Raw genomic sequence first — 14,656 nt, forward strand, 5'->3', positions numbered from 1 at the left:
CTCAGTAAAGTGCACTGATTGAGGGCAGCGGTGGTGCTGAGGGCTGGCAGGTGCCTCCAGCACAAGAGCAGTGTGAAATGCACTGAAATGCTGAATACTGCCCACGGAATCCTCCCAATGCCCCCTGCCCATCTGTCCTGCAGCAGGGAGGGCTGGGGTGTTCTGAGAGGTTGCTCTCACCCTGGTCACCTGCTCGTGCTCCAGGCAGCCCCCCAGAGCAGGTCCCAGTTATTAATCAACTGTCACAGTGACCCTCATGTCCCACATGCTGCTCAGGAGCACTGAGTTCACTGGCACTTTCCTGGAGACTTTGCTCTTGGAAACCAAATTGCTGCAATTACACAAAGCGTGCGAGTGCTCAGAGGAGGCAGGTGACCTCCAGCCCTGCCCATCCCTCTGAGTGACCTCCAGCCCTGCCTGTATCTTGGGGAGCAGGTGCATCAAGGATTCCTGTGCCCCTTGTGTGTCAGAGCGTGTCCAGCCTGGATTTCTCCCTGCAGGACTTGCCAGGCTGCCCACAGATTTGGGTACTGCCAGGACAGCCAGCCCCAGCCAGGCAGGGGAGAGAGGTGCTTGGTCCATCCTCCAGCTCGGCCTGGAGAAGGGTCCAGCCCGAAGGCCCACAGGCCCGATAACAAACCTGCGTCAAGGTGATGCCCAGCCCGTGGCTCTGGAGGGAGCTGCCGCCGTGGCCCCATCACCCTGGCGGCTCATTTGGTCCAGATTGAGCCATTAAAAGCCAGAAATTGGAAAACAATTTGTTTGTTCCTTGTGTGACGTGCTCGGTGGAGCGAGCGATCGATGCCGCGGGGTGCTGGGTGCTGCTGCTCCCGGCCATCCAAAGGCCATTTGTTTCAGGGCTGTTTGAGGAGCCCCGACACGGCTCACTGGGGACACGAGGGGACACGGGACAGTGACGTGCCCCAGCCCAGGATGTCGTTCACGGGGTTTATTGAAGGAGGGAGACAAATGATCTCTACAAATACACTGATGGGGGGGGGGGTCAATACAGGCAGCAGGAACCATCAATATCCAACGGGGGCAGACGAGGATCCTCAGGGGGCTCTGACTGCAAGGAGTGCCCACTCCTTCCACAACACCCCAAAGCTTCTCGGGGATCAGGGAGAGATCCAGAGCTGCAGAATGAGCTGCTCTGGGGTCTGTGTCCTCGTGAGTGGCTTCACACTCACACAAACACAGTCCTCCAGGTCTGCACAGCCCCCAACACCTTGGGCACAGAGCTCCTGAGAGGCCTGGCACAACACGTCACAAACGTGTGCACACACGTGGGTGTCAGGGTGTGGGTACATCCATGTGTGTACAGACACATGTAAGAAAACCTGTACGTACACACACACATACTTCTGTATACACGTATATACATGTGCATGTGCATTTATACAGATATATGCATATGTATTGCTATTTATAAACAGAGATATGGATGGATGTATATGCATATACATAGAAATGTGTATTGAGATATATGTGTACAAATATATATACAGAATCCCAGAATCATTTAGGCTAGGGAAGACCTCCAAAAATCATGGAGTCCAACATGTGTGTGAGTACATATATATGAATATGTATATATGTGCGTGTGTGTATACACGTGTATATATATATATATGTATGTACTTTCCCTGGCAGATACCTGTCTTTACAAACCCAAGACACGTGTATGTGTATATACACACATATATAGACATGTACATATAACATATATATATATATTTATATTTATGTCAGCATTCATATATATTATATGTATATCTGTGTTTCTATACATACATATGTATACACATATGTGCATATATGTGTGGATACACATATAGAGAGATATGTCATGGTGTTCCTTATGCATGCATCCCACTGCACACACCCTCCATCACTCCATGACATACAATTACCTCATGTAGTCATCGTCCCTATAAACACACACACGTGTGCACACGTGTGTCCATGCCTGTAGCTGTTAGTCTGTGCCTGTGTGTACATATGGATATCTGGATGCATTAACATAGATGACACAGATGCATAAACTATGTTATCTATTAGAAATGTACACATTATATATATATATATATATATATATATATATAAATACTGTATAAATTCTTATACATTATTTATATATATGTATTGATACATATATACACACCATTGCAGTGTATTATACTGTATGGTTGCTGTTACATAATAATGCATGCGCATGTTCAGCTGCACACAGAGCTCTACTGCTCTGCACAAATGTGCAGCCAAGGCACAGTGCCCTGGTGGCTGCAGCTGGATTTGTGTTCACGTGTGTCCATATACAGCCAGCCATGACACATACCTGTGTGCACGTGTGGCTAGGAATGTGTATGGACACATGTGCCTGTGGTTGTGTGTTTATGGCTATGGCTGTACAGTTGTGTGTCTGTGTGTCTGTGTGTGTCTATGTCTCTGTGTCTCTGTGTGTCTCTGTGTGTCACTGTGTGTCACTGTGTGTCCGTGAGCACACGCAGGTGCCCGAGGGCCCCCCCGGGGGTGGGTGGATGTGTGTGGAGCCGCCCTGGGGTGTGGCAGCCCCGGCAGCGCATTTAAAAAGCGGGACTGAGCTGGGGCAATCTCGGAGAGAGAAACCCACTGAGACCCACCAGGACACCCTGCTGAGCCTCAGAACCCACAGGTGAGTCTCACAGGGCTCTGGCACTGTCTGCAGGTGACGAGGACTGGCTGGGAGAGAAAGAAACCTGAGGAGTGGATGGGAGGGACAAAGCAACTCAGAGACCCACTAGGAGGAACAGAGGGGACCCGGGGCCTGGCCTCGCTCTGGGGATGAGAACCCAACTCCCCAACTGTTTGAGTTCAAGGAGGAGCTGGATGATGCTCTCAGCCATGTGCTTTAGTTTTCAGTATCCTTGCAAGGAGCAAGGAGTGGGACTTGATCCTTGTGGATCACTCTGCCTTGATTCTGATTCTGGGGGAATTGAGGGCCAGCCAGGAGACAAGGGTGGAGAAAACTTAGGGAAAAGGTGGGACCGATAGAGGGGACTTGGGGATCCAAAGGAGGGTACAGAGGAGACTGAACTGGCCATGGCCTGAGGCTGAGTGCCCAGGTCACCCTCAGCACAGGCTGAACATGTCCCAGTTTGGGGGCACAGCTCCCCCCCTTCCCCACCCCTGCTCCGTCTCTCCACAGCCATGAAGGTGCCGCTGTGCCTCGGTCTGGTCCTCGCCCTGGCAGTGCCCGCCTGCCTGTGCCTTCCCCAGCCAGCAGCAGAGGCACCAGGTGCCTTGGGGGACCCCCACCAGCATCCCCCCAGCCTGGTCCGGCGGGACTGGCCCGAGTACCTGTCCCAGGAGCAGCAGAACCGCTTGGCCCAGTTCCTGCCCCACATCCTCACAGGTACCGGGAGCTCAGGGTGGGCAGCCCTCAGGGGGCACAGCCTGGCCTCTGTGCCAGCTCTGACTGCTGCCTTTGCCCTGGCAGAGCTGAACAAGCACAAGGCCTTTGTGCACGAGGACGAGGGGATGGAGGCTTTGCATGACCACTACTACCCCGACTGGATGGACTTCGGCCGCTGAAGTGCTGAGGATGAGGCTGGTGCTGCCAAGCTGCTGGGCTGGACTGGCCCTGCAGAGCACTGACACGCTCAGTGCATGTCCTTTCCCACAATAAAACTCTGGCACTACAGCCTCTGCTGTCCTGGCTGTGCTAGGGAGAGCCTGGGAGAGCGGGCAGAGATTTGCCCCCAGCCCCAGAGGGGACATGGTGCAGAGACCGAACTGCACACAGCAGCAAACAGAACATGGCAGCAGACACAGCACACACGAGCTGCTCTGTGAGTTCACATTTATTTGCCAGGGGATGGGGCACAGCTTGGAGGGAGAGACACAGCTGGGGGGAGCAACACATACACCCCCAGAAACATCCCAAGCTGTGAGTGCTGCTACTATTGCTATTCAGTGAGCAGGAAAGAGTTAAACTACCATTCCCTTTAAAAGCCAGTCCAGCCCAGGTGCTGGCCAGGGCCCCAGCCCAGGGTGCAGGAGTCTCCCCCTGGCCCCAGCGGGTTGCCCCAGGACACACCCGGGCCCAGACTGAGCATCACCCTTCACTGCAGCATCTGGACAGCCCCAAATGGGCCAGGCTGCCCCTCGCTCCACAGACAGGCTCAGCAGAAGCAGGAACAGTTTTCTGTGCCAGGAACTGGCTCCTGTGAAGGGTCCATACTCCCCAACATGGACAGGGTCAGGCAGCAGCCCCTGTACCCCCCACACATGGGGAGCAGTGCTGGGTTCTGTCCTTGCAGCCAGGGCAAAGCCCCTCATGCTGGTGCCAGGAGTGCTGATGGACCTGGGGCAGCACCGGGAGCTGAGGCTGAACCTTGTCCTGTCTCCGTTTCCCCATGGATGGGTGAGGAAGAGGATGTGTCTCACCTCGAGCCTAGGGGCTCTGCAGCAGTGTCACTTCTGGGTGCCCCAGGCCCAGGACGTCTCCCCTCTGGCCACCACCTTGTCCAGCCCCAGGCGCTGCAACTTCTCCACCAGGTTCCAGCTGAAGATGCTGCTCCTGGGTCCATCCTGACCCCTGAGCACAGGGGAGGGCCGTGGCCCAGAATGCTGAGGGCCCTGGGAGTGGAGTGAGGGGGCCCACCATGATCCAGTCCCTGGTGCCAAGTGGAAATCTCGCCCCAGCGAGAGCCTGAAGAGTCCCATGGGAGTGCTCGGGGGTCCAGGGCCAAGTGTCAGTGTGGGGGGAGTCTGTTCTGGTGAGGGGCAGCTGAGGCTCAGCCCCTCAAAGGGCCCACAAGAAGGCACGACGGCATGATACAGACTGGAGAGGAAGAGAGAGCAGAAGTGGGGATCAGCTGGGAGCCCTGTCCTGGGGGATGCTGCTGAAGGGGCCTGGCAGGGCTGTGGGCAGAGCAGGACCCTGTCCTCCTTCACCTAAATAGCCTTGGGCTGTAGGAGACCCCCGTGCTGCAAACTGCTCACAGAGGAGTGCTGGGGGCTGCTCCTCAGCAGCCAGGAGAGACTGGGACACAGTCACTGCTCCACAAACAATTCCCAGTCACCAGGGTTTTGTCTAACAGTAAACTCCAGCTTGAACCAACCCCCAACGAGCCTTCTGGGGGCTCATTAAGGCTAATTACTGGTGCTCATTAAGGAAGGGACAACCCCAGCACCCAGCTGGGAAAAGTTCTTGGCTGTTGCCCAAGTGTGGAGGGAGGAAAGCTGTGGCGTTTCCCGGAGTGCCAGGAGCACTGGCTGCTCCTTGCCCGGGGTGTTGCTCCTCCATCCATCGGGGGGCTGCAGTGCAGATGAGGGAGAGGCTGGTCTCAGCCCCCAGCGGGGTGACAGCCCCGGGCACACAGACACCCCAGCAGCCAGATTTGGGGATATTTCTAGTGCTGGCATCTCAGAGCACCTGGGACTGCGGGTGGCCCCCAGCCTGCCATTTCCTGGAGCTGCAGGGAGCCAGGCATGGGGGAGGAGGAGAGAGCTCGGGGGGCACAGCGGGGCCAGGGACCGGTGCAGGCAGCGCAGGTGGCCGGGCTGTCACCTGCCTTACCTGGGAGTCACCGTGGTGATCGCAGTGGTGGGGTGGAGGATGTGGCAGGTGGTGATGGTGAAGGTAGACGGGGTCTGGGGGAGGTTGTTAACAGAGAGGAACACTGGAAGGGACAGGAGACAAGGGGTCAATGGGGAGGGGGACAGGACACAGGTAGAGGGCTCGGCAGAGAGCAGGTAGGACAGCCAAAGCTGGGCTGGAAGCTCCGTGCACGGGGCACAGCTCCAGCAGCTGCTGTGTCTGGTGCCAGCTCAGAGGGGGCAGCCAGCACAGCTGGGACCAGGAGATGCCGTCTGTCCCAGACCGGCCCCTTCCAGGCAGCCGGGGGGCAGCAGGGGCTCGCCGGGGTGATGGCGAGGGCTCATCCCGCCGAGGGCGCTGGCCCAGAACGGCCCGTGAGCGGCTGCAGGCGGAGCATCCCCGTGGGGACAGGTGGGTGGCAGGGACAGGCTGCTGCAAGAGGGGAGAGCACGGGGGGAGGCCAGGAGCAGCCTAGACAGGACAGGGGCATCCCGGGGGCTGCACCCCCTCACCCCACGCTCACCCCTGGGGCGCTCCTTGGCTTTGGCGGGTGTTGAGGTAGGGAGCAGCTGGAAGGAGCTGGTGTCCACATCATCCTCCTCCAGGTCATTGAGACTGTACACCTCCTCCAAGTCTATGTCCAGCTGCTTGAAGTCTTTGGTGAGCACCCCGGGACGGGGCACCAGGATCCCGCCCAGGTTGGGCTGTGCCAGCTGCTGCCAGTGGTGGAGTGTCACAGAGCCTGGGGGGGACACAGACGGGGGGAGCTCAGCCGGGGCTGTTGGACCCGCAGAGCACCTGCGGCTCTGCATCCTCTCTGCCCCTCACCTTCCAGTGGCTTCACAATCTGCAGTTTGTCGGGCAAGTAAGTGAGGGAGCCGAGGGAGAAGCTGGAGGCAGCAGTGAGCTCCGAGCTCCCCGAGTAGCTGGTCCCAGTGGAGACGATGCTGCCCTCGGGGGTGAGGAAGCCACTGGAGCTGGCTCCATCCCTCAGCCGCCAGAGTTTGCGTTCCCGTTCGGCCTCGAAGAAGGAGCGCTCCTCGGAGACGTGGCCCTGCTGCCGCACCGACAGCCGCTGCACCGCCGCCTCCAGGTCCCGCTGGCCCGGGGCTGCCCGCGAGTCCTCGCCGGAGCCCTCGGCCCTGCTGGCGGCCACAGCGTTAGGGTGGCCGGAGCTGCAGTCCCACACCGCCCCTCCGGACCCTGCCCCAGGCTGGTTCCTGTCACCAGCAGGTCCCCAGCAGCCCAACTCCTGTACCCGAGCAGCCGCCGTCCCACCGGCCCCATCTCCCCCGGCACTCACCGGGCGTCCTCCGAGCCGCAGCAGCCGGTGTGCGGGGTGCTGGGCCCCCCAGAGTGGGCAGCAGACAACTGCTTGGAGCCTGGAACATGGTGGGGAGACTCCGAGCAAGACCTGGCTTTGGCCGCCTGGTTCACGGCCTTCACGGTCTCGAAGACGCGCTGGTAGCTCCTGCGGGCGGGAGGCAGGTCAGGGGCAGCCGGAGCGAGCCGCACGGCACGGCCCGAGCCACCGAGGGCAGCGCTCACTTGTAGTCTGAGGAGTTGCTGTCCGTCCTCTTCCTCATCATGCCCTTGATCTCGGCGGCCAGCGAGTCCTGGGGACGGGGACACTGAGTGTCAGGAGAGGAAAGAACAGAGACCCCCACCGTGCCGCCCGGGCCCCGCGCTCACCACGGGCAGGAGACTGGCCGCGCTGTAGCGGCTGACGGTGCTGTTGGGCAGGCTGCGGCTCCGCAGGCTCTTCACCTCCTCCTGAGCCTCCTGCAGCATCCCGCCGCACTCCGCGTACTTCTCCTGCAGATCCCGCAGCTGCGAGGACACGGGCACAGCTCGAGCACGGCGCCGGGGGCAGCGGGGCAGGATCCCCCACCAGGACGGGAATTCACGGCTTCCCCCTGGGCTCACCTCCATCCGGAGCTGCTGCTGCACGTCCTTGGCCGCGGTCAGGTGCTGCTGGAGCTCCTCCACCTCGGAGCCGAGCTGCGGGCGGGAGCGGCCGGGTCAGGGCGCTGGGCCCGCACCCCCCTTCCCCCGGCACGGGCAGGGGACCCTCACCGTGCGACACTTCTGCTGCAGGTCCGCGACCTGCGCCAGGAGCTGCGTGATCTCCTCCTGCTGCCGGGCCTCGTTCTCCGCCTTGTGCGCCAGCTCCTCCGACAGGTGAACGACCTGCTGGCTCGCTTCGGCTGCGGGAGGGACAGGGTCCGTCACCGCCGGAGCACGGTCCCCAACCCCAGCCCCATCCCACGCAGCCGGGCAGTGCCTGCAGATCCCCAAGAGCTACGTACAAAACTGTTCCACGCAGTCAAACATCAGCTGCTGCTCCTGGTCCTCATACTGACAGGTCTCAGTGGCGATGGTGGTGGCCTGGGGGACAGGGTTGGAGGGACTGAGCATGACAGGCAGGACCGCCTCTCTCCCTGAGGGGGCACCTAGGGTCCCCCCATAGACAGCAGGGCATAGGTGGGCACTGAGGGGCATCCTCCAGCTGGCTCTGCTCACCTCCATACGGAGCTTCTGGTTCTCCTCCTCCAGGCACTTGAGTTTCTGCTGCAAGGTGTCGTACTGGAAGTACTGCTGCAAGGACAGCGAGGACTCGTGCCTGCGCAGCCTGGGGACAGCAGGGATGGCCTGAGCACACAGTGTGGGCAGGATGGGGCTGCCCCCTCGGACCCTGCCCACTCCCCCAGCCCCCAGGCATCTGCAGCGACCAAACCCTGTGGGGTCGGACCCACAGCCACCAAGGGATGGAAGAGAATGTGGCCAGTGCTACCCTAGGGATGGTGATGGCTCCTACCCAACCCACAGGGGCAGTTCTGCCCCAGGTGAGTGGCAGGACAGGGACTCCCACTCACGGTGTGGAGGTGGTGGTGGTGGGCTCGCTCTCCTCCGTTGTGGTGGTGTAGAAGTGGAGAAGGTCATCCCGCATGGAGACCTCATGGCGCAGCTGTGCAATCTGGAGAGACCAAGAGCTTCAGGACATGGCTGAGGAGCCCACAGCTGCCCCCAGGGGCCCACAGCTGAGGACCAAGCCCCAGACCTGTGCCCAGGAGCCATTACCTCCTCTTTGGCCAATTCCAGCTGCTCCTCCAGGAGCTCATTGCGCTCAGTCAGGCTCCGGTTCTGCTTCAGCAGGGACTGCCCAATGCGTGCTGCTAACTCCAGGTCCCGCTCTTTCTGCAAGGGGCAGGGCTGCCTCAGCTGGGACTCATCCCTTCCCCAGTCCTCACCTACACCTGTGTCCCCAGGGTGCCACCAGCCCTCCCACAGGTGGGACCTCCAACGTACCTCATCCAGCAGGTTGGTGACGGCGTCAATATCATGGTAGGTCTTCGTGATCCTGACCACCCGTTCAGCACACAGGACTGGGGGAGAGGGCCAGAAGGTGAACCCCCACACTGTGGGAGCACTGACCCGGAGGCTCAGCACTGTCCCGCCAAGGCTGCCCCAGGCTGGTCTCCAAAAAGCACCTTTTGTCTGCTGGGTGGCACCTCATGCAGTGCCAGGCAGGGATCCCCACAGCCGTGACAGCATCATGGGAAACAGGGGGCTCACACCTGCCCCCAACCCTGCCTGCACCTTGGGGTGGCAAAAAAAATGCTGGGCCCCCTCGGTGACCCCACGACCTCAGCACAGGCATAGTGCCAGCCCCACTGCAGGACTCACAGACAGAGAGGGGGGACGGGGAAGGGCAGCAGTGGAGACAGGATCGGAGGTGACATCTCCAGCAGAAAGCAGGCTGGAGTTCCAGTATAAATAGCTGTGGGTGGCACCGTGCCGACCCGGGCTCACAGGCAGCGTCCCCTCCAATCTGTCCCCAGCCCCCTCCCCCAGATCCCCCCATGCCCTAGTTTCTCTCTGGGGGAGGGGATGCTGCAGCCCGCACCCACCCGATGTCCCTCCAGCTGCACAACACAACAACCCCCACAGCAACAGAGGCAGCTGCGGACAGGACGCTGCGGGAACGGGCAGCATCAGCCGGGCCCCAGCTACAGCTCTGCCCCCGCCGCTGCTCTCTGGGTCTCTGGCACGGAGAGGAGGTGCAAACATGGAGACGTCGGTCCCCCCGGTACAGCTCCTGCCAACTGCGGCCGCAGGCGCTGCCGGGCAGCTCCGGGCACGCTCCCAGGCGGCGGCGCTGGAGCCGTGCGGCCGGAGGGAGCCGGGAGCAGGCGCAAAGCCCCGAGCCCTGCCCGCACCCCAGACCCCGCTTACAGCCCGGGACCTGCCTGTACTCCGCGCCCTGCCCACAGCACACACCTCTCCCGATGGCTTTTCTGATGCTCCGCTGTCCCGAGGGTGCGTGCCTCAGTTTCCCCTGAGAGAGCAGCGCTGGGCGCACTCAGGGCCCCCACCCGCGTCCCCAGGCACAGCCACCCCCCAGCCGTGCAGACGAAGTGGGTTAACGGGGAAGCTCAGCCACACAAATCCCATTAGGCCTCCCCAGCTGGGCTTGTGTAATGGTGAGTGTGTTGTCATGGCAATGCCCCCACTCGCCACCCCGGTCCCGTCCAGTCCTCACTGCCCCGGGCGCTGCCCCACGCCCCGGAGGGCACGTACCCCAAACACGTCCGTGGGAAGAAGGGCCAACCCCAGGCCCAGCCTGACCCCCCCTCTCTGCACCCCGACAGGACCCGCTCCCCGCGGGGGTCCCCAACTGCACCTCGTCAGGCCTCTGAGCCATTAATTGGAAATAATTAGAGCATGAGCATCGTTACGGTTGGAGCGAGCGGCTGGCCCTGGGAGACGGGGGCTGCAGCGCCGGCAAACACGTCAACATCCATCCCCGGGCCCGATCGGCGGGATGCGGGAGGGGAGGACCCCATTCCCACGGGAGGAGGGACGCCCTTCCCCACGGGCACACGCAGACCTGCAGGACCCCTCTCCCCGCACCCCCGGCCTGGGGAACAGCTCTCCTTAGGGTCGGGGTGACCCTGGGGGTCCCCAAGGGACCGCGCGGCGGCAACCCCGGGCTAGAGGGTGGTGAGGGACACCGGGATTGAGGGAACGCACAGGTGGGGAGCAGACGGCACCTCCCGAGGGAAGACCCCGGCCCTGACCGCTCCGGACCAGCCCCGGCCCCGGGGAGCCCAGCCGTGCTGCAGCCGCATCCCCATCCCCGGGCCGGGACCACCCGGGCCGCCCTCACCTTCCTCCAGCTCCCGAGCGATGGGGTCGGCGCCGCCGCCGCGCTCCGCGTTCCCGTTCAGCTCATCGTAGGCGGTGGGGCTGCTCCAGATCTCCATGGTGCCGAGCCCGCCGTGCCCACCCCGCCGTGCCCACCCCGCCGTGCCCACCCTGCCGTGCCCAGCCCCGCCGCGCTGAGCGGAGCCGCTAAAGCCGCTCCCGCCCCTATTTATAGGATCGCCCCGTTCCCCGCGCACCTGCCCGGCGCATCCCCCCGCGGCGGGGCCGGGGCCGGGGCCGGGCCGGGGGCGGGGCCGGACCGGAGCAGACCGGGGGCGATGCGGGGGTCGGGGGGTGCCGGAGGCTGCCCGGGAGTGCCCATTCCCCCCGTTTTATCGGGCCGCCCCGGGGATATTATCCCCATAAGGCAGCCTAGGACCAGGCTCCTTGCTGGAGAACTCACCAGGACAGTCCTGCTCAGCCCTGGGGGCTGGTGCAGGTGTCCCATCTCTTGTCCCAATTCATAGCCTGGGGAGTCAGGGCACACAGGCCCCCACGGGTGGTGATGACGGCTGAGGGGACACTGGGGGTCCCTGAGCAGCAACTCGGCAGTGTTGACACTATGGGTCATGCACAGACAGCAGCTTCTGCCCCTCAGGACGGACAGGGAGAGGTTTTGGGCCCTACACACAAAGCCATGACCATGCATGGGGTCCCCAGAAGGGTTAGGGTACATTTTTCTGGCCAGCCCTGCTCTGCCACCCCAGGGCTGGATCCCCCATCATCACCCACATCACAAACTCTGCATCTTCAGTGCCCACTGCAGTCCTGGGACCTGCCAGGTCCCTGATCTGGAAAGTGGCTTTTCCATCCCACTCCAACCTCCTCATTCACCACCCCTGGCTCCAAGCATGGCCTGGCATGAGGCTAGTCCCCTCCATGCCCCACCCAGGATGTCCCACACTCCCTGGCTGGCACCCTCCCATCCCCACAACCACACTGGTGCAGAAACAGCACAGAAGCAGGAAAACTGAATAAATCATGGTGTGCTGAATTATGGAGGAGCTGGCAGGCACGTAGCACAGGCCGCGTGGGTGTGAGGCTAGAAATGCCAACGTGCTCTGTCCTCGTCACCTGCCCCAATGCCCTTCCTTGGCAGCACCCAAACAAGCAGGGAATGGATGCAGCTGAAGCTGCCCCCCACCATCGCACACTTTTGTCTGCTTGACTCTTGCCCATCGGGATCCTGACCCCAAGTACATCCTGCTGTAACCACCAGCTCCCTCTGGAGTGAGGACTGGAGTAGGTGCCCTCTGTCCCAGCCTCTCCCTCCTCCTGGCACTGCTCTTTCCCTTGGTAAGGCCTGGGACACAGCCAGCACCACCAACTGGGCACCCACCCTCCAGGGACCCCAAGGACTCAAACACACGTCTCAGCATGGACAGGCAGGAGCTGCTTCTCCCTAATCCCCTGCCCCAGGATTTGCTCCTCTGGGCAGGTTCCCTGTGCCTGTGCAAGCAGATTACAGGGGGCTATTTCTGACGGCAGCTTAAAGGTTTGAGTAAAGGAATGACGCCATGGGCCCCCCTCCACAGCAGCACGTGCCAGCAGCACTGGAGGCCTGGATATCTGACCTGGGACTGAGAGTCTGGGACTGAGAACCACTGGCCCATGGAGCAGGGCTGGGGTGAGGTGGTGCTGCAGGCTCCCTACCCCATGGCACAGAGGCAGGGTTTGGGGCTCAATCCCTTGTGCTGTCACTGCAGGGGGCAGTGCTGATGGTGAGGGGTGCACCCCACCACCTGCTGAACAGAGAGGGGAGCAGCCAGAAGGGGAAGGCTGCAAGCACAGGCAAGGCATGGTGAGGGTTTAGCCCCAGCCCAGTCTGGTGGGAGCAGGTGGGTGGAAGCCTCAGCCCCATCTGTCTCCCACTGCCCCACATCCATCCCCCAGCCCCTTGCTCTAATCCTGTCCCCGCCACACGCAGGCCAGAGGCAGAAACAAAGCAGAGATAATCCGTCTGTGCCCCCCGCTGAACCCTGACCTCACGCCAGGAATGGGCACGTCACAGTGCCATGGGCATTGCCCCTGCCTGCCCATGGGGGCTGCAGGGATCTTCCCCTGGGATCCCCACAGCTCTGGGGGATTCACTGGCAGCAGGGCCCTGAAGCCCACTCCAGGCTGTCACGTTTGGGGGAGCAGCAGCCCTGGGATTCACTGGCACACCTTCTGCCAAGCCCATCAGTGTCCCACCCCTGTGAGCCAGGCACAGCACAGGGGAGCAGGGATGTGCAGGGGGCTCCGGGAAATGATGGGGGCTCTCTCCCAGCATCCGGCTTGGCTGAGCAGAAGCTGCTCTCAGAATTAGCCCGGGATGTTCTGGGTGAGGAAATCCAGCCCGCCAATCCCATTAGCAGTGATTAGCTCTCGGGCTGTCCTCGCTGTCACCACCCCGCGCAGACACCGGGCCCGTGCCCGCCAGCCCCGCCACCCAGGGGCACTCACGGAAATACTTCAGGGTCTCCTCTATCTGCTGGGGGGTGAGGGGGGCTACGGGCTGCGGGGGGCCGGGGGAGGCTCGCAGCCAGTCGCCGTGGTCATAGCCAAACACGGTGTCAGCCCGCAGCGTGTAGCGGGGCAGCTGCTCGCCCAGCAGGCTGATGAGCTCCACCTCGGGGACATCTTCAGTGCACAGCTCTGGGGACAGAGAGACGCGGTGTCAGCCCAAGGTGGGGGGCATATGGGGCTAGGGGGCTGCACAGGGGGCTGTGGCGGGTGAGTACCGCCTCCACCCCTCCGCCGACTCTGTCCCCTAGGGACCTGGGGCTGGTGCCACCAGCTGGGACTGTCCCCAGAGCCACTAGTGTAGGGGTTGGGGCGTTCCCCGCAGGGTGGCACTCAGGGACCCCTCCCCGGCTCTGGAGTGCTCCCCCCTCATGGCCCCGCTGTCTGCGGGCAGGGTCCTGCTGCCATCTCCTGGCCACGCTCTGCCCGGCCGAGCGGCGCTGGGGACAGCGGGGGTGGGATGAGGCGGACAGTGAAGGATGCTATTGATTCATCTCCGGCCACAGAATGGGGACAGGATGAAGGAACAGCCCGAAGTAGACCCAGCTCCTCACCCCAGTTGCCCCAGGGGACCCACTGGCACCCTCAGCTCTACCCACCAGTGATGGTCGCGGCATCGCGGTGTGTGCCCGTGTCTGACCAGTGGGACGCTGGGTTGGTGAGGGGACTGGCAGGGACAGGGGAGGCCGGGCTGGGCTGGAGGTGGCAGACGGGTGGGCTCTGGCTGGGGAGGGTCTCTCGTGGGACCGGAGTGTCCAGTTTGGCTGGCGTTACATGGGGGCCTGGCTGCCATGGGGAGAGGCACCGTCCTCCCTGGCTCCCTGGAGCAGCGCTGGTGGGCAGCAGAGTCCCTTCTCCGGCCCCTGCCTGGGGAGAAGGAGCTGTTCAGGTGATGTTCTAGGGACCAAGGACACATCCTGAACCCCCATATCCCCCCAGCATCCTGCCGTAAGGACAAACACCTTCCTGGAGGCAGCACCTGCCAGCCCCATGACCAGAGGGCATAGCCAGGGCTCAGGTGTCCCTGCTCCCTGCCGATGGTACAGGAGAGCTGTGGGAACAGACTCCAGCTCAGTTCCACCCCTGAATGGGGGGCAGGTTTGGCAGAGGCAAGGGGTCAGCGTACCTGCTCTGCGGTGGCTGCTACGTGACGCGGGGGGCTCAGCACCAAAGCAGCGCCAGGGCCAGACAGGACCGGACAGGACAGGACCCTGTCCCCTCACAGGGTCCCTGCTGGGTCACTGCCTGTGGAGTGAACAGCGAAGGAGCTGTCGAGCTGCCGGGCAGTGGGCAGACATGGCAGCGGTGCCAGGGAGAGTCCCGAGGAGCTCCACCTCAAAGAGCAAAGTTCATCTGTGA

At 62.2% G+C, this 14,656-nt stretch overlaps 2 protein-coding genes across 2 annotated transcripts; one reads left to right on the forward strand and one right to left on the reverse strand.

The window, feature by feature from the left end:
* Positions 1-2,143: 2,143 nt before the first annotated feature.
* Positions 2,144-3,682, forward strand: LOC136372186 (gastrin/cholecystokinin-like peptide). The gene is made up of 2 exons (XM_066336668.1): positions 2,144-3,394; positions 3,479-3,682. The coding sequence occupies exons 1-2, from the start codon at positions 3,190-3,192 to the stop codon at positions 3,571-3,573; spliced, it is 300 nt and encodes a 99-aa protein (XP_066192765.1). The 5' UTR covers positions 2,144-3,189; the 3' UTR covers positions 3,574-3,682.
* Positions 3,683-4,189: 507 nt separating this feature from the next.
* HAP1 (huntingtin associated protein 1) lies at positions 4,190-10,897 on the reverse strand. The gene is made up of 15 exons (XM_066336669.1): positions 10,755-10,897; positions 8,894-8,970; positions 8,666-8,782; positions 8,461-8,561; positions 8,108-8,216; positions 7,894-7,972; positions 7,661-7,791; positions 7,511-7,585; positions 7,277-7,414; positions 7,133-7,200; positions 6,888-7,055; positions 6,413-6,726; positions 6,108-6,326; positions 5,564-5,666; positions 4,190-4,825 (listed from the first exon to the last, which is right to left on the reverse strand). Exons 1-15 carry the CDS (start codon positions 10,849-10,851, stop codon positions 4,456-4,458), a joined length of 2,166 nt encoding a protein of 721 aa, XP_066192766.1. The 5' UTR covers positions 10,852-10,897; the 3' UTR covers positions 4,190-4,455.
* Positions 10,898-14,656: the final 3,759 nt, after the last annotated feature.

This window comes from Sylvia atricapilla, chromosome 27 (genome assembly GCF_009819655.1).
Source record: "Sylvia atricapilla isolate bSylAtr1 chromosome 27, bSylAtr1.pri, whole genome shotgun sequence".
Taxonomy (NCBI): Eukaryota; Metazoa; Chordata; class Aves; order Passeriformes; family Sylviidae; genus Sylvia; species Sylvia atricapilla.

What these genes read in the sequence shown, in the direction of transcription:
- LOC136372186 (XM_066336668.1), top strand. Translation starts at nt 3,190, where the DNA reads ATGAAGGTGCCGCTGTGCCTCGGTCTGGTCCTCGCCCTGGCAGTGCCC. An exon ending in CCTGCCCCACATCCTCACAG is followed by an intron (nt 3,395 to 3,478) that starts GTACCGGGAGCT and finishes TTGCCCTGGCAG; the next exon opens with AGCTGAACAAGCACAAGGCC.
- HAP1 (XM_066336669.1), bottom strand. Translation starts at nt 10,851, where the DNA reads ATGGAGATCTGGAGCAGCCCCACCGCCTACGATGAGCTGAACGGGAAC. An exon ending in TGACTGCGTGGAACAGTTTT is followed by an intron (nt 7,792 to 7,893) that starts GTACGTAGCTCT and finishes TCCCTCCCGCAG; the next exon opens with CCGAAGCGAGCCAGCAGGTC. An exon ending in AGCAGCAGCTCCGGATGGAG is followed by an intron (nt 7,415 to 7,510) that starts GTGAGCCCAGGG and finishes GTGTCCTCGCAG; the next exon opens with CTGCGGGATCTGCAGGAGAA.